Genomic DNA, 12521 nt, shown 5'->3' with positions numbered 1-12521 from the left:
GGATTCTGGGCTTTGTGGTAGGACAATGAATCGTCCAACTCCAGAATCCGGGGTCTGGCTACCTAGATATGCGCCTCTGAGATGTGACCTTGTAAACTATGCGCCATAAAAAGATGCATATTCGTGACCCCTTATGTCCTCTGTTGGAGTGCAACCCGTTTTGGTGAGCTCCGCAACCTGGCCGATGAAACAATCCCCTAGTCTGAATCGATTGCAAGCTTGGAGAACGTAACCGAGAATGTCAAGCCCCCTGGCCTGCCATAAGTCACAGTGCCTTATCCTCACGGTGTGACTCGTGCTGGTTCTGGTTGAGTTGGCCCTGCCGCCGCGTTGGTAGTGGCTGGGGGAGGTCCGCTCGGAGGGTCGTACCGTTGATCAGGATTGACTTTGTTCGGTCCAGTCTCTTGCGGAGGAGTGTATGCAGGGACGTACTCTGGTTCGTGGTACGCAGGTGGAGGTGGCCCGTACATTCCACCCATCTGATATACCTGTCCCGACCCAGGAGCATACGAGTAGTACACCTGGTCCTGCTGTGCTCGGTAGAATGCGAACTGATTTGCATACTCCGGATGTTGCTGTAGAAAGGCAACCTTTTGACGGCGTGAGACGAGCCACTTTATACGATACACGTTAGCGCGTTGTCTAGGGTTTGGGATATATCTGCCGAGTGTCTGCAGGGACGAGGTAGCCACGGCCTGTAACGTACCCGATGATAAGCCAAGGGTGGTAACCCCTTCTGCATTCTCCGCCTGGCATGCATGTGTCCTGCTAGGAAGTAGAGGGAGAAAGCGAGGACGATGGCTGCGACCGCAGCCCATTTGATGGCCTCAGCCGTCTGATTGCAGACAAAAGTCAGCTTTGGAATAGAATATTTCAATCTTTGAAGGGAGGATCCCGAGAGAGCAAGATGGCTTTTTCGACAAGGTTAGCTTACAGAAGAGTACCACCAATACCCGTCATCGGCGTCGTCGCTGGTGCTGCTGTCACTGATTTGTCGAGCAAGTATCGATGCCCCCATTGTGCTGGCCCTGTTGATAAAATGAATGTGCTTTTTCTGATCGTTGCTCCTGCCACCGCTACCCTGCCTGCTCTTGTTCCCTTTCCACCACAATTCTCAGACCATGTACCTGATAGTCTAGTAGTCACTACGTCGTGGGAGAAGCGAAAGAAGTTTGGGGAGTCGATAAAGTGCCCGGGACAGTCGAGAAGGAGGGGATGCTTGAGGGGGCTCTCGAAGGAGGGAGCCGGACTCAAAGCAGGCAGATCGAGGAGGTTCTGTTGATGTGAGATTTTGAATGAGCGGGATGAGTGTCACGGTGAAAGTGTCACCGGGGGCAGACTGTAACCTGGAATCAAAACAATTCGGGAAGGACAGGACTGAAGATAGAGTAGCTTCTCGAGAAGAAGAATAGTTTGAAAAGAAAGTAGAGTGAAGTTCAAGTGAGATTGAGATTGGGCATTCGGTGCCTTGGTGTCGAAACATTACAACACATCGTGGCATGTTCAAGTTCCCCGAAACTGGATTTCCCTGAAGCATCGGGGTTCCACGTTCATAAACGGGAGGCGCAGCCAGTCAACAAGTCCACTTATCGATAGGCAGGAGCGGATCGTCTGGCGATGAATCGCGCGTTTGAAGTCACGATCTTCATTAGGGACAAACCCGCTGTGCGGTGCCTTGTTGCCCGTGCATGTGAAACAAGCACTTGAATCGACCTGGATCTCCAAACGCTCCACAGATGTAACTATCAATGGAACCTTAGCAGCCAATCGATGCCCATGATGGATCCGCTCTCTCCTTTTCCCCTTACAGCCTCATGCAGATGCAGCTTACGAGGATGTATTTCACCCCTTCGCCACCACCACCACCATCCGCGTAGTATCCGCCAATTCATTCGAGGGAACAAGGCATCTCTGCTGCAGCAAGATTTATTGTGGTGAGGAAGGTTCACCTGCACTCCAGGCTTGGGGTGGAAACTCCTTCGCTATGCTGAAAATGCCCCTCTCGATGCGCAGGGCTAAATGAAACTATTCAATAAGATACAGACAAGGCTCATTTTCATCCCGTGCCCAAAAGAACGAATATCCAAGGCTTCAATCCAGGTCCAGATCTTCGTCCGCATCTTCCACCGTTGCGTGCCTGTCCTTGGGCTGCGACGCATTTGGAGATGGTCCGTCTGCTGCCCCATCCTCACCTGCCTGGTCATGGCTACCGTTGACTCGTGGCTCGGAGAGACCAGCACTACTGTCGTCTTCGTTCTGAGCATGGGTGGTCGTTTCGGGTGTTGATGAGCCCCAAGAAGGTAAAGAATGCGCGGTCGGAAGCTGAGCGGCAGGGTGATCGACTTGTGGCACTTCCTGATTCGCGTTCACTACCGCTGCTGGACTTTGTCCAAATGTATCAAACGGAGCCTGGGGCATAGCGCTATTCAGACCAGTAACTGTTGGGTTCGAACTGGTTGGGGGCTGCGGTCGAGCAGCCCGGGCCCTCATATTCATCAAAGCTCTCCGAGTCCGGGCTTGGATGTCTTCGGGAGTTTGAAGAGTTCCTCGACGTGCTGCTTGCCGGGCTTGTCGGGCCTCCATGTTCGCTATATGCTCAGCTGCGGAAATGGCTCCCGGCTCTCGATCTGGAGCCGCGGGCACCGTGAACGGCAGTCCAACTATCTGAGGAATGCCTGTTTGACCACTGCTTGGTGTACTAGCAGGGGGCCACCTCTGTGTCTGTGCAAGGTAGTGGGGATGGGCAAGTGGACCGGGGAAAGGTGGCGCTCCAAATGCTGGTGGAAACAGAGGAGCCATATCTCCAAGAGGATCTAAATTCTGGCCGTGATGCTGGTGGTCTGGTTGCAAGGGTCGTAAAGGCATCATAGTCCAGCCTTCTGGTAGCGTCAAACCAGGAGGAAGTCTGTCGCTACCTGCTTGCAAAATATTTTGCTGCTGGTCTGCAACCAGTGTCGACACGTGTGGAAGTGGAGGTAGAGCAGGCCTTGCGGTCTGTGGTGCGTTTTGACCAGTTGTGTCTGTCTGCGCCTGTCTCTCCCCGGGCCTCAGGCTTCTCAGCCTTTCGAGTTCAGCTTGCATTGACCGCAATACACTCAGCTCAGTCGACGAGCGAGCTAGCTCATCGGCATCTTGTCGAATTCGTGCCGCCAAGGCATCAAGCTGCTGTGGGGTTGTCAGGTTCTGATCTGCTCGGCGACGTCTTCTCCCAGACCATCCCAGGCCTACTCCAACTTGTCGTGGTGCATTGGGATCAGGGTTGCCCACTTGTCCCTCCGGTGCTGGGCCAGCCCCATCTCCAAGCTGTTGTTGAAGTTCTTCAAACATATTATTGCCGCGGGCAGCTCCGACACCAATCCTCAATGGACCAAACTGGTATATTCGTGGACCTGGTCTCGGGCCTGGTGGATGCTGTCCACCATTCACCTGTCCGGCTTCAGCTTGCCCGCCAGCGTCATTTGTACCGCGTGGCCCATCTGTCCGGACGACATTTGCTCTGCATGTCGGACATATCTGCTGTCTCTCGAGCCAACTTCTCAGACAAGAAAAGTGCAGAACATGTCCACAAGGGAGCTTCTTGGGTCGCATCCTCTCCGCCACGGGGTTCGGTCGGGGCTGTGGCTGGCCTGGCTGCGCGACGCCTGGTTCATAAGGGCGCATCTCCTCTCTGCAGATTATGCAGACATCCTCACGTCCAATATCCTCCGCCGTGGCATCCGGATAGCGGGCATTCATATCCCTCGTCGCCGTTCGGTACTTCATGAAGTCCGAAATTCGTTTCAAAAATGATCGCATCGTCAAGAACACATCCCGTAAGATGTGGATGGGTAATCCGTAGAATACAAGAAGGATGAAGAAGAATGCCAGGTAAATGACAAGTTTGAAGAAATCCGTGGCCAGGTTGAGGTAGAACATGTAGCGACCTTTTTCTTCCCAGCCCTCTACTTCAACCTCATTCTCGTCGACCGGTTGGTTGAAGGCCTCTTGGGATACCTGGTCCAGGGTCCGCTGAGTTGGCGTTGGTGAGGCTGCCGTCGCGTCCAAAGTTTCGGAGGCGGGCGTGCTGGCAGCTTGTGCGCCCTGAGTCTCCTGAAATTCTGTAACCGCAGCTTGCATTCTTTCCCGCTTGATCTCTTCGATCCGATGCTTCTTCTGCTCACGAATGATACCAATCTCGATCAGATCAATTGCGTATCTCATTGCGGTACTGATGCTGGTGATCGACAGCACGGCGAATTCGAAGCCGAACATGACCATCATGTCCGGCCGAGCCATTCTCATGACTTGTTTGACAACGTATTCCAGCATGGTCAGGTCGAAAGCAACACTCAGCCCCAGGCTCAGTGCCAGACGCGTGTGGAACAATCTCGGGTTTCGCGGCGGTTGTTGCTCCAGCACCTCTACCCGGCCTTCACCAATCCAACCCCAGACCTTTCCCGTGAGCAGAGAGAAGAACATGGCGAGGAAGGTGAGTCCGATCTCTCCGCGGAAAACCGTCATGGCCAAACATGTCTCGGTAACGGCAAACCACGCCTTTTCGTACAACTGTTCAATCTCGATTGGTCGGAGGTTTCCATAGAGGAGCTTCTGAAGTCCCAGCAGAAAGGTGCAGGCGATGACAAATAGGAGGTTCGTCAGGATCATCAGGTTAGCAGAGGACTGCGAGAGGTAAACGGCGGCGGAGTAGAAGTTGGGACGCTGCGCCAGGGCTTTCAGGATGACGCCCGCAGCCAGGGCGGTCGACGCCTGTAAGAGAAAGGAGAGTCAGTGACTGCTGCTGCGCGCAAGACGGAAATGGATTCACAAGTGCGCGAATACATACCCCAGCATACGCCGTCCATCTCATTCTCATTCTCACCGGCATCTTTCTCTCAAGCCGTACGTAGAAGAGACTGGTCTTTCTTCAAGTGTGGGTGGATGGTGGCGGTTTCGTTGATGCCATCATTTAGTCGTCGATGCGAGCCACCACCACGCCGAGCAGGGAAGGTTGCAGACGCGAACTGCACAAGCTAGGTATGCACTGAAAAGGCAGTCATGGATGGGTAGAGACACAAAACATGAGGAGAGAAGGGCATGAAGAGACGCAGTGGCGTGAGTGTGTTTGCGTATAACAAGTAGAAAAAGACGAGAGGTGTTCAATTTCCTGATTGCTTCCTCTTGAAGTTCCTCCGCACCCCGAATCGCCAGGACTCTCTGCCCTCACATTTCGGTGCAATGGACGGACCGGCTCACGTGATAGGATCTTCACTCCCAAATACCAGTGTTCCTCTGCCAAACACAGTCTAGAGTTCGATATTCATTTACAAGTAGCTATTACGACAATCTATCTACACCTGAATCCCAATTTTTCCCCTCAACTTCTGGCGTTGAGTCACTTCACTACATTATCGAGAATGACGATTCGACCTTTGAAGCAGGCACGCAGGCGACCGTTGAAGAAGTGATCGAGGCAGGTCGGCCGAAGCCAGCCTCGTAGGTCGGTAAGGCTGACAAGAAAGGAAGAGGGTCACGTGTGAGAATCCCAATACGAGATACGAGTGCCCCTTTCTGTGCTCCACTCAGAAGACAACATACAGAGATACCTACCTACCTAGGTAGGCAAGTAGATAAGCCTGGGACCGTTGAAGCGATGCGGGTACCTCGGGAATTCTTAACGCGAGGTCACTCATCGATTTCTCGCTATACCGACCGATACCTCAATTTCGAATTCAATTGAATATGCGACAAACAGCCAGCACAATACCCGAACTACATACGGTACGAATCTGCGGTGTAACAACCAACTGTTGTGTCCTGCTATGGTCCCGGTCTGAGGTTGCGATAGGGTTCCGTCCCCGTCGAAAAGCCCGTCGATTCAGATCAACCACCCTACTCCTTTTCAGATCAATATTCTGAGATGGGATTCTTCAAAAACTTCTCCGGGATTTGCATCTCTCGACTGCGCACGTATTCCGCAATCCCCTTGCCCAGACTGTCAATCCTGGTGGTGCTCGCGCCTCCGCCGCCCAGGAAGTCGAGTATCCTGAAATGCACGGCCCAGATGCGCGGGAACTCGCATCTTTCCAGACGGCTCTTGGGGGTCAGGTCATCACCTAGAGCCTCCGCGAACCGGGCCGTGGTCATAAAGGACCGCAGCCATTCGAACTCTTCGGCAGAACGGACAAACAGGCCCACGTTGCTGTTGTCACCCTTGTCGCCGCTGCGGCCGTGCATGACAGCCCCTAGGGGCGCGAGCCTCGTGGGACCAAATTGCTCCAGGGGCACCGGGTTGATTGTATCGGCCGATGGCCGCGTTAGAGGTGGCTCTTGAGTGATCTTCGGATGTGGGATATCTATGACCAGGTGGGGGTCCAGGAACACGACACGGTGAGGCAACGACGTGACCGAGATCAAGCCTGGGAAGAGCTCCATAAACATTCTTGGAGACATTGTTCTGAAGTCCAGCGACATATGGTATCCTGTGTGATCTTGTCAACTGACAGATATCCCACCCGCAGGGGTAGACCCAATAACATACCAGGGTAGAATTGCATTCGCAAAGCATACACGCGAGTTTTGAAAATCTTCACGTCGATGTCTTCCTTGTTGCGAGCTTGCGCAAGGACGCGGACCATGACGGTCCCTTCAGCTTGCTTTGACGGGTTTCGTTTGGCCGTTCCATACCTCTCAACACTGAGCTGCAGAAAGTTGGCATCCCTGAAAGCGTGGTTGAGCTGCTGACGCATGAACTTCTCTTTGGCATCGATGTCCAGTCCGTTCATGTAGAAGGTGGCCTCTGCCAGCCACCCGCCTATGGCTGCAACGATGGCTTTTGTCGTCGGTGGGGGCGGCGAGCCTTTCGCACCACTGACCAACACCCGATCCTTCTTCCCGGGCTCGTTCCGGATTTCAACGTTGGTGATGTCGGCACAGACATCGGTGTTGAGGTACGTATTGCCCTGGATCTCGTAGACCAGTTGGGCGCGAACGTTGAATTGGTCCACGAAACCAGCGGCTCCTGGGTGCTTGGTGATGGTAGCGGTACCGTCGTGGGCTATTTCTGCGAGAGGGAAGCCGAGATCGACAAAGTCGGGAGTCAAGTAGTGCTTGAATCCACTGAAGTTGGCACCAGTAGCATAGCAACCGCACTCGATCAGGTCTGATAGATAGAAGCGTTAGCCAGGGAGACCCCCCACAAATAGATATCTCGGTCGTGGGATGTAGAAGAGACTCACGACCGGCGACCAATGCCCCAGCAAGTGCGTCCCAGTCGTCTTTGGCCCAGTTATGCCACCAGGCCGCCAGCCCGATGACGGGACTGGCATCAGTGACCCTGCCGCAGATGACAATGTCGGCGCCCTGCCTCAATGCTTCGCAAATGCCCCATGCACCGAAATAAGCCACTCCACAATGAGGCTTGCGTTCCCAGTCGGCGAGGGTCTCATTGACATGGTCGAGATGTCGAATTCCCCCAAACTCCTTCAGTTTGGCTTCGTCGGTAACGATGTCGGAGATATCGTCGCCCTCGACATAAGCCACAACCAGGTCTTTGTGACCGTGTTTCTCGCAGATTTTCTTTGCTTGTCGAGCACATTCGGCCGTATTGAGGGCACCGGCAGTGGTGACGACCTTTATTTTCTTCTCGGCGATGACATCGATGGCCACGTCCAATTGATCGAGGAACCCGGGCTCGTAGCCCAGCTTAGGGTTGTCATGCTTGACAATGGCCTGCCAGGCGATGTTCAATTCGGCGAGCCAGTCTCCCGTAAGGGCATCCACATGGCCTTCGGTCGCGGTCCGGTACCTGGTTCCTTGACGTTATGATCCTCGACCGCAAATCACCTTTCACATGCTCCTTCAAGAGGCGACTTACAAGGCATTTGGAGCATCCTCAAACCCCCCTGCAACGTTACCAATGATGATGGGTCTCTTGTACCCGTTGGTGTGGGCGGCAGGCATGGTTGGGCGCAGAGACTTGGATGATACAGAAGAGGCAGCAATATTTCCCTGGCTTCTTCTTTGACAGAGACAAACGTTTGGTCAAATCGACACCCTCGGACGCAGTGATCAAAGAGCTAACAGCAGAAAGAAGCAGAACCAACGACTAAATACTTCCATCCATGGCCGATCTCGCACCAAGGCCCAACCTAAGTTGAGTGGTTTGATCCCTCCGAGACATGCTCGATATGTACCTCCGAGCTTCTCAGTGCAGCCTATCCCCTTCGATACTGAGATGTTGCCGGCATTCTCTGAGTACGCGTCAAGATGGGGGGAGGGGGGGGGATCGAGTCCTCGAGTCCGCTCTTCGAGAGGCTGTGATTTCCCGCTTCGGGCGCGGCGCCGAGGAAGTCGAGGAGGTGCTCCGTGGCCTCGATATCCATAGTGATGGCGTTGCAAGGCGCCAAGTGAGGTGGTGAATGATGGTTCATACTGTTCTCAAGACCGGCAGATCGCCGACGGAGGGCAAGGATCAGATGCCGGCTGCATATTGTATGCAGGCGGGGGGAGGGACATCCTCCTCCTCTTCGGTGCAGGTTCCCGGCTATTTTCTGGATGGGAATATTAAGTCTCTATTGACTGTCAACCTCGCCAATATCCAGAGGGAGGTGACCTGTGGCGAACGAATCCTCCTCGGTGGTTGCGAAACATCACAATGGCGTCTTTCCCACCACCCACACAGATCCAAACCATCGACCCGGCTACCTACACGGCGGTTCCTGCACATCTTCGTGAGCTGAAGCGCAAACCCCACTCACAGCTGATCTATGGCGGGAAGGTAGTCGATGTCTTCATCGAGGGTCCGATCATTGTCCCGGGCACGAACGAGTTGTTTGTGGTGGACATACCCAACGGTCGCATTCTCGCGGTCGAGTTGAAGACTTTACAATGGCGCTGCGTGGCCGAGTATGACGGCGAGCCAAACGGCATGGCGTGGCACCCTGGCAAGAAACTCATCCTGATCGCCGACCGGCACCGGGGAATCGTGAGCCTGGATCTGCAGGCCCAGCGAGACGAAGATAAAGTGCAGTTCCCACTGCCTTCTTTCAACGGAGAACCCTTCAAGGGGTGCAACGACCTCGTTGTCGGCCACGACGGCAGCGTCTTCTTCACCGATCAAGGCCAGACCGGCCTACAGGATCCAACGGGGAGGGTCTTTCGCTGGCACATGGACGGGCGGTTGGACCTGCTGTTGCGCAACGGCATCTCACCCAACGGCCTGGTCTTGAGTCGCGACGAGAAGACTCTCTTCGTCGCCATGACCCGCGACAACGCGATATGGGCTTTACCAATCTACCCCGACGGCAGCGTCCAGCGCACGGTCCGATTTTCTTCCTACTACGGCCTCGGCGGCCCCGACGGCATGACCATGGACTCTGAAGGCAACGTGTTTGTCGCACACGTCAGTCTGGGCACCATTTTCGTGCACAAACCAAACGGCGAGCCACTGGCCACGATCAGGAGCAACCTGGGCACGGCGACGACCAACCTGACCTGGGGAGGCGACGATTTCAAGACGCTGTTCATCACCGAGAGTGAATCGGGAACCATACTGTACGTTCGATGGCACTGCAGAGGGTATCTGGGGCAAATATACAAGGAGTTTTAGATACATTAGTAACAATTATATGAGTTCCTGCAGCGCCTGAAAGTCTGGACCGTTGAACAACAGTTGTTCGTCGAGCTGCCCGTTCGATTCCGTGAACCAGTCTATCCAGAATTCCGGGCACGCCTCGTTGTTGAACTGGAACATCAAAGATGGATCCTGCAGAGTCGTCTCGAGACCTTCGTAGTTACATCGAAAATCGGGCGCATCCGCATACTCAACCCCCGTCGGGCTCGATATGGATGCCACAGGGGCATTGTTTCCACCCATACCGTCTGCGCCGTCCGATTCAAATGATTGACCACAGAGCGATGGCTGGAAGGTGGAGACATGATGTTCCTGATGCGATTGCATGTCCAAGTCAGCATTCCTGGCTGGGTAGGATAAGGGATCGTATATGGATAATGACTTACCATAGGCTGGGCCAAATGCGCCGCGGGAGCTGCTGTTGCGTGGCGCTGAGCCTCCAACATCAATGTGATGCTGTCGCCAATCACAGCATTGCTTAACCGTTCAAAGACTTCGCAGAACGTCCTGGCCGCTGGCCTCCTTTCCGAAACGGCCAGAAGAATATTGGAGCAAGCGCGAACATCGGCAATGATATCTATGGTCGCCGGAACAAAAGTCACGTCCTTGTGCGACACGGAACGTTTCTGAAGACTGGCTTTCCATTTCTTGAGCAAGGCACCAATCGCATAGATATAGGTGATGCCACCCAGGAATATGGCTTTCAGGGTGATCCACGAATAGTCCAGCTGGCGGTGTCGATGTAGCTTGGAGTTGAGGTTGATCACCGCCTTGGCCGATCGCAGTAAGAGCAAGGTATTCTCGCCCGGTGCGTCAGAGGACCCAAGATCACCAGGGAACATTGGAGACGGCCCATGGAGTATCAGAATTGCGTTATGGTAAAGTACGTGGTACCAGTCATTGGTGAGAAACCTGGACACTGGGCTGCGACTGGTACACATTTCGCCCAACATCTCGGAGCTTGGTATATCTTCCCTCCAGCGGACGAGTTCTTGATGGAGACTGCTGCGTATTTGAAGTTTTTCCTCGATGCTTCGAGCGGCATTTTTTGCTGACATCAACGCGCCTGATATTGCCCCCAGAAGCTTGCGGATCCGGACAAGATGGAGAAAGGGTGATGTGAGAGGCTTCCTGCTGGTTCCGTGAATTGCCCGCCCGGATTCCAAGCCATTGGGTCCAAAATAGTCCTCGTCCAAGATATGTAACGGCAGCGGCACATCGATGACATCGTCATCTATCGAGACTGGACGACCCAGTGTTATGCTGACGATTCTAAGCCATTGGCGTGAGAAGGTACGTCCGGCAAGCAGGAATCAAGGGATTTGTCACTCACCTGTCTAGGTTGTAGAAGCACCAGAAGCACCTCCGTCGCATTTCCAGGTCAAAAGCTGACTGTGGCGCCACGGGATCAAATGTTCGTCCGTGTCGAGATTCTCTGTGCAGTCCCATCTCAAGACAGAACCGAGCCCCAATCCCGACAACATGCCACATGCTCGTAACATTTCGCTTCAGGTGACACATTACCCCATACTGCGCCACGAAGACTATAGCCTGTACGGGAGCCAAACCGCTCATCTGAAGAACAATACTTAGCTTTTCCATGGCACGGCTGTAGTATTTATCAGCACCAGCTGAGCAGCATTCAAAATGGTTGGCGTTTGCTGTTGCCAGTGCAATCACCATATCAAACGTGAAAGCCTCAAATGGGTGGTTCTGGTAATAAGTAGGATCCATATACATCTTGTTGACAGTATCGAGGAAAGTAGGGCCGTGTAGAAGGGGAAAGGTGAGGTGGTTGTGAGCAAAGTATATCGAGATGATCTTCGCGGCGGTACTCCGGTCAGGAAGAGGATTCTCGCTGTGAGGCTCTGCCGACGGATAAGAAATCTCCTCTGTGAGATCAATCTCGGAGCATGATGAGGAAGGTTGAGTCCATGACAGCTGTGGTCGTAGGGATGCCGAGTCTATAACCGTGCCGACCATTTTCGCAAGCTCACCACCACCACTGGGTCCGAGGTAGTGAGTCTCCCCTGTTGCCCTTAGAGTCAGGTAGTCCATGACTCCAGAAATCCCGTCCTCCTCACGGATCAGAGGAGGACTCGTCAGAGGTGCGCTTGACGTGGTACAACCCGTAGTCTGGGAGCCTGCGGGTTGCGGACTTGTTTCAACCACCTGGTTCGTAGAAGTGTCATTAAAAGAGCCCTGACTCTGACCTTGACCCTGGCGCCCTCGATCAGGCTCTCCTAGCCTTGCTAGCTTTCGCGTCAGCTCGACATTCCTTCTCTCCAAATCACCAATGTGAGACTGCATGTCGTCCACAAATCCTCTGGAATAGTTCCGTTTTCTCGACTTGTCCGAGAAGACACACGGAACATCGGCGCGTTCACAGTGGGAGCATCGTGGTGTACTTCGGTCGCAGCGTGTTTTGCGAGTATGGCATCGATCACAGGCTTGTGTGAGGACGCCAAAGTGCGCATTCGTATCGCTTGGGGGACTCATGTTGAAGATTTGTTGCGACGTTTCCGACTGGGGCGCCAGCGTCAGCCAGGGCTGAACAGGGATATGGTAAACATCAGAAGCGAGAGAATCCACGAGGGAAACCCATCAATCAGGCCATCCTGCCCATCCACATCCACATGGCCACGCAGGGACGTAGGGACGCAGAGGTGCAAAGGCGCAGGGGCCGCCGACCCCGGACCTTGGCGCTGCGGGGAACAATCAGACCAATTTTATCAGGTCACCAAGTCCACCTCTTCCGTCTGGTCTTGTTAGTGGCAAACCTCAATCATCAACGTCCGAGACTCAGCATTCTCACCTGTAACCTGTAGAGCCTCTGTGCCTCGGTCGACTCCTCTAACTACTCCTTCACATCCACGCCACCATGCGAAAGACCTACCCTTCGACAGACCAC

The 12521-nt window shown here is 54.0% G+C and overlaps 5 protein-coding genes across 5 annotated transcripts; 1 reads left to right on the top strand and 4 right to left on the bottom strand.

The window, feature by feature from the left end:
* Positions 1-281: 281 nt before the first annotated feature.
* On the bottom strand, positions 282-1018 carry AYO20_03326 (hypothetical protein; the record flags this gene model as incomplete). Its single annotated transcript, XM_022641629.1, has 3 exons — positions 282-614; positions 707-835; positions 935-1018. The coding sequence occupies 3 exons, from the start codon at positions 1016-1018 to the stop codon at positions 282-284; spliced, it is 546 nt and encodes a 181-aa protein (XP_022502489.1).
* A 1073-nt stretch (positions 1019-2091) lies between these two features.
* AYO20_03325 (hypothetical protein) lies at positions 2092-4864 on the bottom strand (the record flags this gene model as incomplete). Its single annotated transcript, XM_022641628.1, has 2 exons — positions 2092-4746; positions 4823-4864. The coding sequence occupies 2 exons, from the start codon at positions 4862-4864 to the stop codon at positions 2092-2094; spliced, it is 2697 nt and encodes an 898-aa protein (XP_022502488.1).
* A 1019-nt stretch (positions 4865-5883) lies between these two features.
* AYO20_03324 (hypothetical protein) lies at positions 5884-7938 on the bottom strand (the record flags this gene model as incomplete). Its single annotated transcript, XM_022641627.1, has 4 exons — positions 5884-6458; positions 6518-7138; positions 7215-7783; positions 7853-7938. The coding sequence occupies 4 exons, from the start codon at positions 7936-7938 to the stop codon at positions 5884-5886; spliced, it is 1851 nt and encodes a 616-aa protein (XP_022502487.1).
* A 694-nt stretch (positions 7939-8632) lies between these two features.
* On the top strand, positions 8633-9516 carry AYO20_03323 (hypothetical protein; the record flags this gene model as incomplete). The annotated part of the gene is made up of 2 exons (XM_022641626.1): positions 8633-9379; positions 9439-9516. 2 exons carry the CDS (start codon positions 8633-8635, stop codon positions 9514-9516), a joined length of 825 nt encoding a protein of 274 aa, XP_022502486.1.
* An 85-nt stretch (positions 9517-9601) lies between these two features.
* AYO20_03322 (hypothetical protein) lies at positions 9602-12109 on the bottom strand (the record flags this gene model as incomplete). The annotated part of the gene is made up of 3 exons (XM_022641625.1): positions 9602-9922; positions 9997-10882; positions 10944-12109. The coding sequence occupies 3 exons, from the start codon at positions 12107-12109 to the stop codon at positions 9602-9604; spliced, it is 2373 nt and encodes a 790-aa protein (XP_022502485.1).
* Between the last annotated feature and the right edge of the window lie 412 nt (positions 12110-12521).

This window comes from Fonsecaea nubica (genome assembly GCF_001646965.1).
Source record: "Fonsecaea nubica strain CBS 269.64 chromosome Unknown Scaff15, whole genome shotgun sequence".
Lineage (NCBI taxonomy): Eukaryota > Fungi > Ascomycota > Eurotiomycetes > Chaetothyriales > Herpotrichiellaceae > Fonsecaea > Fonsecaea nubica.
The sequence above is the reverse complement of the archived record's forward strand: the minus strand, read 5'-3'. Positions and strand labels throughout refer to the sequence as shown.